Source organism: Phytophthora parasitica (assembly GCF_000247585.1).
Source record: "Phytophthora parasitica INRA-310 unplaced genomic scaffold supercont2.66, whole genome shotgun sequence".
NCBI classification, from domain to species: Eukaryota; Oomycota; class Peronosporomycetes; order Peronosporales; family Peronosporaceae; genus Phytophthora; species Phytophthora nicotianae.
The window spans coordinates 97670-105852 of record NW_008649052.1 but is presented as its reverse complement, the minus strand read 5'-3'; the positions used below and the strand labels follow the sequence as shown (position 1 = coordinate 105852).

The 8183-nt window shown below is 53.0% G+C and overlaps 8 protein-coding genes across 8 annotated transcripts in view; 3 read left to right on the top strand and 5 right to left on the bottom strand.

The window, feature by feature from the left end:
* Positions 1–272: 272 nt before the first annotated feature.
* On the top strand, positions 273–1103 carry PPTG_17350 (hypothetical protein; the record flags this gene model as incomplete). Its single annotated transcript, XM_008914994.1, has 2 exons — positions 273–659; positions 684–1103. The coding sequence occupies 2 exons, from the start codon at positions 273–275 to the stop codon at positions 1101–1103; spliced, it is 807 nt and encodes a 268-aa protein (XP_008913242.1).
* A 102-nt stretch (positions 1104–1205) lies between these two features.
* PPTG_17349 (hypothetical protein) lies at positions 1206–1502 on the bottom strand (the record flags this gene model as incomplete). Its single annotated transcript, XM_008914993.1, has 1 exon — positions 1206–1502. The coding sequence occupies one exon, from the start codon at positions 1500–1502 to the stop codon at positions 1206–1208; it is 297 nt and encodes a 98-aa protein (XP_008913241.1).
* A 241-nt stretch (positions 1503–1743) lies between these two features.
* Positions 1744–2040, bottom strand: PPTG_17348 (hypothetical protein; the record flags this gene model as incomplete). The annotated part of the gene is made up of 1 exon (XM_008914992.1): positions 1744–2040. One exon carries the CDS (start codon positions 2038–2040, stop codon positions 1744–1746), a length of 297 nt encoding a protein of 98 aa, XP_008913240.1.
* A 110-nt stretch (positions 2041–2150) lies between these two features.
* On the bottom strand, positions 2151–3841 carry PPTG_17347 (hypothetical protein). Its single transcript, XM_008914991.1, has 3 exons — positions 3448–3841; positions 3020–3357; positions 2151–2945 (listed from the first exon to the last, which is right to left on the bottom strand). Exons 1-3 carry the CDS (start codon positions 3768–3770, stop codon positions 2563–2565), a joined length of 1044 nt encoding a protein of 347 aa, XP_008913239.1. The 5' UTR covers positions 3771–3841; the 3' UTR covers positions 2151–2562.
* Positions 3842–4032: 191 nt separating this feature from the next.
* On the bottom strand, positions 4033–5423 carry PPTG_17346 (hypothetical protein). The gene is made up of 3 exons (XM_008914990.1): positions 4975–5423; positions 4550–4887; positions 4033–4474 (listed from the first exon to the last, which is right to left on the bottom strand). Exons 1-3 carry the CDS (start codon positions 5295–5297, stop codon positions 4101–4103), a joined length of 1035 nt encoding a protein of 344 aa, XP_008913238.1. The 5' UTR covers positions 5298–5423; the 3' UTR covers positions 4033–4100.
* Positions 5424–5736: 313 nt separating this feature from the next.
* PPTG_17345 (hypothetical protein) lies at positions 5737–6330 on the top strand. Its single transcript, XM_008914989.1, has one exon. It carries the CDS (start codon positions 5803–5805, stop codon positions 6226–6228), a length of 426 nt encoding a protein of 141 aa, XP_008913237.1. The 5' UTR covers positions 5737–5802; the 3' UTR covers positions 6229–6330.
* On the bottom strand, positions 6301–7572 carry PPTG_17344 (hypothetical protein). Its single transcript, XM_008914988.1, has 2 exons — positions 7457–7572; positions 6301–7385 (listed from the first exon to the last, which is right to left on the bottom strand). The coding sequence occupies exons 1-2, from the start codon at positions 7515–7517 to the stop codon at positions 6433–6435; spliced, it is 1014 nt and encodes a 337-aa protein (XP_008913236.1). The 5' UTR covers positions 7518–7572; the 3' UTR covers positions 6301–6432.
* A 92-nt stretch (positions 7573–7664) lies between these two features.
* PPTG_24065 (hypothetical protein) overlaps positions 7665–8183 on the top strand; it is a gene marked incomplete at both ends in the record, with an annotated part of 5098 nt that continues 4579 nt past the window's right edge. The window contains 2 exons of the mRNA XM_008914987.1: positions 7665–7722; positions 7799–8175. Coding sequence (XP_008913235.1) covers positions 7665–7722; positions 7799–8175 — 435 coding nt within the window. The remainder of the gene's footprint in view (positions 7723–7798; positions 8176–8183) is intronic.

The following is an 8183-nucleotide window of genomic DNA, read 5'->3' as shown; positions in this document are numbered from 1 at the left end:
GATAGAGTTAATTGCACCATCACCTTCTTACTTAGAGACGCCGGAGCGCAATTGTTGATACGCACGGTCAAGGAAAAGTTGTACAGCTTGTATAGTACGAGCGGTCAGGTCTACAGCAATGTATCCGAGTAGTGGATATCAACGCAAATTAATCGTTTCGTCTAGTTATACGATTGCAGCATTTCTTGTAGTCGCGATTGAGTGGAGTTTGTTCCTCATTTCACAATCCGCTTCAAACCCTCCACACCCTTCGCCGTCTCACATCACCAAACATGGCCAACTGCACGTCGGATCTCCACCTGCCTGCCTTCTTCTTTCACGGACTCACAGGAGACCCGAGCAATGCGGTGAAGTACGAGCAAGCGTTCGCCGTCAATGACCGAGCGCTTGTAGCCTTGAGTTTTGCTCCAGGTGCGGAGTCGGTGGCGGCACTGCCCACGCAGATCCCCAAGGCTATCGCGCAGATACGCGAAGTAGTCGCCAGCGACGAACGATTCCAAAATGGCTACGTCTTCATCGGCCACTCGTTGGGCGGCATAATGGCTCGATCTGTCATCGAGGAGATGGACGACCACCAAGTGCACACGCTGATCAGCTTGGCTGCACCACAAAGCGGTCTCTTCTACGGCCCGCAGCCCGAGGACACGATTCCGATGCAAGTCCTGTGCACGATGGCCAACTAGGAGCTGCAGATGTTCCCGACCGACATCTTCGACTTCGCAACGTACCAAAACGACAGTAACCCTGCAGGGCTTCGTGGCCAGGCGCAGCGTGCGTTCGCCGAGCTCAGTGTGAACAAACCAGAGCTGCACGAGCAGTTTGCGTTCGTCAACCTTGGTCGGTTCCCAGCGAACGAGGTATTGCTGGAGTCCAACCCGTTCCTGCCGGCGATCAACAACGTCAACAAGGTCGATGCCGATGATAATCAAGCTCTCAAAGACGCGGAGCGACGCAAGCAGAACTTCCTCAAGCTCCATGCTGCTCATTTCGGGTATGTCGGGCTCAGGGCGTTCCGTGACAGCAATGGGAACGACGCTGGTGGACTCGAAAACATCAGGGAAAGCGTCGACAAGGGTGGTGTAGGTAGCGGTGCCACGGCTTAGACTGCAAAGAAGATTGAGAAATTTCTGCTAACAACAGTGAAATACAGTTGAATAAGTACATAGTTGTATTGTAAGTCGTCGTAGTTCTCAGGAAGCTCTTGGTCAGCACATTGCGGTTCCAATTACGTGTCTTCCGGTCTCTGATGCGATCTCCGCTGCCACTGCCGCCATCACCGACACAGCCACAATTAACCCCGCTGTAGTCTCGATGCCGCCGTTCCACAGTATAGTTGGCTCGAGCGCGTCAATGTCGTTTGTCTCCTCGTCGTCGCGGTGTGTGTCATGCCATCGTATACTGCTGCTCATGCCCACGGGCCTCCAGCCACTGGTCCTGCAGAAGGCTAGCACCGCCACGCTCATACTGAGGCCAAGCGCAATCTCCACACCCCAGCTCTCCATTTGTTGTTCTGTCAGCAACTGGGGACAGTCGCATATTGTAGTTCTCAGCGATGCAACGAAACCGCTGGAATGCAAAACTTTTGGTACACAGCGTCAATTCCCGCAGCTAGCTAGGCCTACGGAAGACACTGCAACAAGACCGCCATGAGTAAATGGGGATTAACGTCGACGACGCGGTAAGGTCATGAATGTTTATTTGTCTTGATTTCAGTATAGTACATTCGCGTTGGTTTTGTTCGGCTCATGCCAACGCTCCTCGAGTCATGCTCGCCGCTGTCGCTGTGATCTCGGTCGCCATGGCCACTGTAATGGCCACTGCGACCACAACACCTCCTGCCAGCTGCACGTCTTCCCCGCATAGTCCGCTGCTGAAGTGGCTCGGAAACGTCGCGTAGACGCTCAGTCCGTTGCTGTTCTCGGCAGCTCTCGAAAGCTGCAGCCCCGTGGTCGATGGTGCACCCCGCACCCAACAAAGCAACATCACCGCCGCGTTGACGCCGACGCTCAGTGTGATGTCGACCAACCAGTCGGCCACCATGGTGAGAGAAATTCCTATTGTGGGTGGAAATTCCACGTTGGAATACACGTTGTACGCGCGCGTGGCCATGTACCATACACAAGGCGGCGTCTCCTGCTGAACGATAAAGATTTCATCATGAAAAAGTGAAGTTTGCTGCATTTTATGAGGTTCTTGCCACGGCATAATACTCTGTCCAAAACGCTCACAATTAGAGCTTGCTACTTGAAGTACTTTTCAAGAATTCAAGAATTAAGAATCCTGTAAGAAGAGTGAAATCAGTCCGTGAAAGCATTACTGTGCGGCCACCTCTGCTCGCAAGCTACCGCGATTCATTTGGTTGTGGTGTGACTGCGCATGAAGTGCTGGCGCTGAACCCCTGCCGATGCTGTCACCATCAAGCGAAGGTAACCATGAATTGGAAAGCAGTGCGTCCTCACGCTACTATTGAACAAACGTACGCACGAGTGTGTCGTTACCAATCTCTCTGGAGTAAAGATGGCGGGAAAGTGATACCGTAGCAATTACAACCGTGCTTAGTTCTCACTCGTTCTTCGGCTTGCTACTAGAGCTGGTTGTCGTTGTCTTTAGCAATGGTGCTTCTTCTCCTTCACCCTCGTCCACATCCGAGCACTTGTCCTGGATGTCTTCCGCCAAGCCCTTGCGGATCAAAGTGTAGCCCATGACGAGGAAAAGACAATACCAGTACACGTGTAGCACCACCAGCATGCAAAGTAGTGTGTTGCCTGGGTGTAAGAAGATGCCAACCACATGCGGATTGGCCTCAGGGATCACGAAGATGGCGTTGTAGATCAAGTGGAACGGATACACGTACAACCGCGTGTAGCCCCAAGAGACCAGGAGCACGATGTACATGGCCACAATCAGCGGCGTGTTGCCCGTATCGACAACCGACTTGATAGCGTCTATTTATTAAGCATTGACAGACGCATAGTTAGTAAAAGTCACCATTCTTGAGTTGCAACAGGCACACACTTACAGCCGGTCACGTCGCCAATGTCATGCGTGAACGTCACAAGCGCTCCCATGGCGCAGTAGTTGGCAAGGTACGATCCTCCGATGAGGATGATCGTCACCAAATGATGCAGCAGCATCTCGATGAAGTCGTTGCGAATGGGGGAGAAGAACAGCATGTACAGTAGACTATGGAAATGGTAGCCGAGCTGTACGAAATAGTAGTACTTAAGAGCGAAGCCTGGCGCTTCGTGCAGGATCAAGTAAGCTTCACGAATCACACCCTTGCCTCCGAGCACTGGTGGAAACCACTTCTCGTCGCGCATAACGTAGTACCCAGCCACGGTGATTCCAGAAAAGTACCTACGACAGTATCAACAAGAACAGAGAAAGCGAGTCTTAGTCAGCGACCAACGGGTCCTCCGACCTTCAGAGACGAGGCAATTAGCTCACATGAACTTGAAGAGCACCGTTGCGAAGCGCTCAACGCGATCCGCGTGTAGTCGTTTGGTCGGAGACAGAACTCGGCGGCCCAGTGGTTTGGCCACGGCCAGAAAGGCAAAGCGCAGCGCAATGATGACGAACGCGAAGCCGATGCCGATGAGCCACTCACTGATATGTGGCATGTCCGGGTCCGTCTGGAACTCGGGGATAGCGGCGCGCATCTGTGCCACGCCGAAGAGTTCGGCCAGCACAATGGGCACGAGCAACAGCGTCAGCGCCACGAGCACGTACTCCTTGGCGCTCAGAAGCACCTTCATCTCGGTGGCGGCCATGGCTGCTGCTGCTGGACGCTCGCTTGACGAACGATCAGGGGGGCAGGATGGGATATGTTGGTGAGCAACTGCTCGTTGGCTGATGCGTTGCCGGATCGGACGCAGGATCGTTGTATCTTGGAATTTGTAAGCTATTCACGACCAGCCGTCCGAATCCGGCAGGCCAATCATCAGATCTGATTATGCGTCCCATGAACAATTTTGGTGACTTATGTGGTTCACACATATTAATTTAATGTACAGTTAGATCTGATTACGGAAATCAGGTCGTGATCATAATCCATTTCGTACAAACGCATGCTTTGTTGATTTATGCTATCAAGTGCAACCTTAGTCGTCCTTGGATTTGACGCGCGAGGTCTCAGCGCTGGCTTCCTCAGCTGCGTTGTCTTCCTCGTTGGGGTCTTCCACCTTGTGCTGAATGTCCTCAGCCACGCCCTTGTTTATCAGTGCATACCCCATCACTAGGAAAAGGAAGTACCAGTATACGTGCAACACCATGAGCATGCACAGCATAACGACCATCGGCTGTGCGAATGTGGCGTTGATGTTCAAATGCTCCTGCGGCAGCGCGGTGAATGTACTGTTGATAAGGTGGCATGGGAACACGAACAGCCGTGTATACGCCCACGAAACCAGCAGTACCAAGTACATGAACACAACCAGAGGCGTGTTACCGGAGTCCACAATGGACTTGATACCATCTATACAAAAGGAAAGAAAAATGGAGTTAGTTTCGACGGTACCAGTAGTACACTCAATCGCAAACATGTACGTACATCCAGTGACGTCGCCCAGGTCGTGGGTGAACACTACAAGTGCCCCGAACTCCGTGTAATTAGCCAGGTGCGAGCCGCCAATCAAAAGTATCGTGGCTACGTGGTGCAGCAGCATTTCGATGAAGTCGTTGCGAATCGGCGAGAAGAAGACCATGAACAGCAGACTGTGCAGATGATATCCGAGCTGTACCATGAAATAGTAAGTGAGCGCACTAGAAGGCGCGTCGGACAGCACATCGAAAGTCTTCATCGCTTCACCCTTGCCTCCCAGTGACGGCGGGAACCACGGCTCATGCTCCATCACCTTAAAGCCCACGATAGTGATGGCCGAGAAGTAACTGTTGGAACCAAGCACCAAAGCATTTTGTCAATACATATCTCCTCCAATGCTAATAAAACGAAAAATATGTAGAAATTGCACTCACATGAACTTGAACAGCACCGTGGTGAAGCGATGCACACGGTCTTCGACTACGCGCTTCTTTGGCGAGAGCACGACGCGAGCAAGCGGTGCAAATGCTTTTCCAGCGATAAAGCGCGCACCAATGAGCAGCACCGAGGTGACGCCGGCGATAACCAAGTCCGTAAGCTGCGGCATGCCCGGGGTGCCGTCGTGGAAGGCCTGGTTGTGGCTGCGAGTATGCGAGACGCCGTAGAGCTCCAGCACCAGAATGGGCACGAGTGTCAGCGTCATGGCCACCAGCACGTACTCCTTGATGCTGAGCGAGACCTTCATCTCGGTCGACATGGCTCAGTCAGCAGCTTCGCGAAGGGGACGAAAGGGGCCGGAGATCCACTCGAGGCGCGGCACGGCAAGCAGCGAATGGTGCCCCGTATGACGGCACTCCTGACATCCCTAGTCCATGTATCCACTCCCCGGCTATGTGCGTTTTTGGTTTAATACACTAATGTAGCCATTTCATTTAAGTACGGCAAGGTTACAGTTCAGTTGTATATGGGAATGTAAACTCGACAGTCCCGTAAAACACTGCGAGCTCAATATGACTCATGAGTTTTAGTACAACCTCCATCTTTATTAGATTTTGTAACTTTGTTTCCCTCGAGTTTGAATGCGCTAAAAACACGGTACCGTTGCCGCTTCAAATCGATGACGACGGTCGTTGCATGTCAAGTCGACGAAGTGAACTTCGTCTGTCACTGCGCACTGCAAGTCAGTTCAGTCGTCATTCTGCTCTCCAGCTGGCAGCACCACCGTGCTATTCGTCTCCGGTCACTGTATAATTAAATTGTTCATGACCCTGACGGACTTGCCGGAAGACGTCGTCAAGCTGGAGCGCTCCGGCCGGAAGCGCCCAAGAAGCGACAGCAGTCGACTCAACAGCGTGGCTCACGTGTCCCGTGCTCGAGTCGAGGACGTGCAGATTCCGCCCATCCAAGTGGACAAGGACCTACTGATCCAAGTAGTCCGAGTCAAAGTGCAGACGTTGATCCGCAATGCTAAACTGCGCGAACAGGGTGTGGTGCTCGAACCTGGCAAGAAGCACGACCCACATTGCACCGCAGAGCGACTAGAAAAACTCCTTCCGGTGATCGAACAGCAATGGCTACAAGATCTCATGAATGGTAAGGAGCCGCGGTACGGCTTCGACGAGGTCGTCAAAATCCTCCAGGACATTGTTCACAATGACTCAGACATCGGAGAAAATGCTGGTCAATAGAATCTCTAGGCAGAGGTTTGCAGTGGTCACTATGAACAAAGGAAGCTCACTCAGATGTCCACAATCAATTTAGTTTGGCAGACGAGCTGTATTCAACGCATTCGTTCATCTTGAAGTGGCTGCAAAAAATTAATCTGCTACAATGGTGGACGAGGCACTAATTGTTTCCTGTAACGGGTACAACTCATCGTAAGCGTTATTCATCTAGCACACCGCATGCGGAAGCTCCTCGCCCGTCACACCAGCCAGTACGTTGTCTACGGCGATTCTCGCCATCACCTGGCGGGTCTTCGTTGAGGCCGACCCTACGTGTGGTAGTACGATGCAGTTTTCAAGCGAGTATAGTGGATGTGAGGGAGGCAGCGGCTCTGGAGTTGTCGCGTCTAAGCCGGCCGCCGCGATCGCCTTGTTCTGAAGCGCCTCCACGAGTGCATCTTGGTCCACCAGCTCACCTCTGCCGGTGTTGATCAACACTGCGCTGGGTTTCATGAACTCAAGCTCTTTAGCACCGATGCTACCGCGAGTCACCTCGGTTAGTGGTTGGTGGAGACTCACAATGTCGCTTTCGCGTAGCAGCGTCTCCATGTCCACGTACTCAATTGAACCGGGGTCTCCACCGAGCGATTTGGCCACCTCTGGCTTTTCACGAGGTCCTGTGTAGAGGATCTTGCAGCAGAAACCATTTTTCAACATACGAGCATACGTGGCGCCGATGCGTCCAAGTCCAACCACACCGACAGTACTGCCGGTGATATCGGAGCCACAGTACTGGAAGGGCTGCCAGACTCCCCACTCGCCGTTCTTGGCGCTTGCCGCACATTCGAGCAGCCGTCGCTTGGTGGCGAAGGTCAGAGCTACAGCCGTCTCGGCTACAGCCACATCAAGTACTCCGGGAGTGTGTCCGACGCGGATGTTGCGGGCTTTGCAGGCCTCCACGTCGATGTGGTTGAAGCCAACAGATGTCGTGGACACAACACGCAGCGAAGGCCCAGCAGCGTCTAACAGCTCAGCATCGATCGTGTCCGTGTACAGGCAAAAGATGCCTGAGCATCCCTTTACACGCTGCAGCAGCTCCTCACGCGGGATGCACGTGTCTTCCGAAGCGAACGCATCGATCTCAATCGCTGCGGAGTTTCCAATTCGTTGGCGAAGTAAATCTACGATGGAAACCAGAAACCAGTCAAACGAATCTTCCCAGCAACCTCTAAAGTAAATGCAGCTCGCTTACCAATTGCGTATGGCCAGTTACGTGTGAAGAAAACCTTGCGGGGGGCATTCGCAGAACTCATGGACGTTGGATATGTGGCTGGAAGTCTGCAAGGAGCAACTGAGATGCATGTCAACTGTTACGATCCTCAAATCTCCCTTTTCTACCAATCCAGCATCGTCATTTTCCATAGCCGCACATTCAACATTCACTGATCCTCTCCTTCGACATGAGCTCCGCTACGCCCCGCAAGGTCTTTTTCTCTCGGAACGTGCCGTATGCTATTGGTACGTTGATGGCCCGGTTGATTCGTGTCACCTGCTACTCTGTATGAGACTAAACTTCCTGTATTGCGTCGTCCAGAGCAATTCCGCCAGCGACTTGCCACGGCCGGTGCCAACGCGGTCTCGGTGGAATCCTTCTCCTCTGAAGAGAGCTGCATACCACGTGAGGAACTACTCAAACGCGTGAAGGGATGCGCGGGGCTGTTCTGTTTGCTAACGGACAAGGTGGACGCCGAAGTTCTCGATGCTGCTGGGCCCTCGCTCCGTATTGTGTCCACCATGTCAGTCGGTCACAACCACATTGATGTGGAAGCCTGCAAAGCTCGGAATGTGAGGGTGGGGTACACTCCGGGAGTTCTGGACGTGTCCACTGCTGAGACGGCTGTGGCGCTGACATTTGCAACCAAACGACGACTGCTCGAGTGTGCAGCGAGCGCCAAGAACGGGGAATGGGGCGTTTGGCA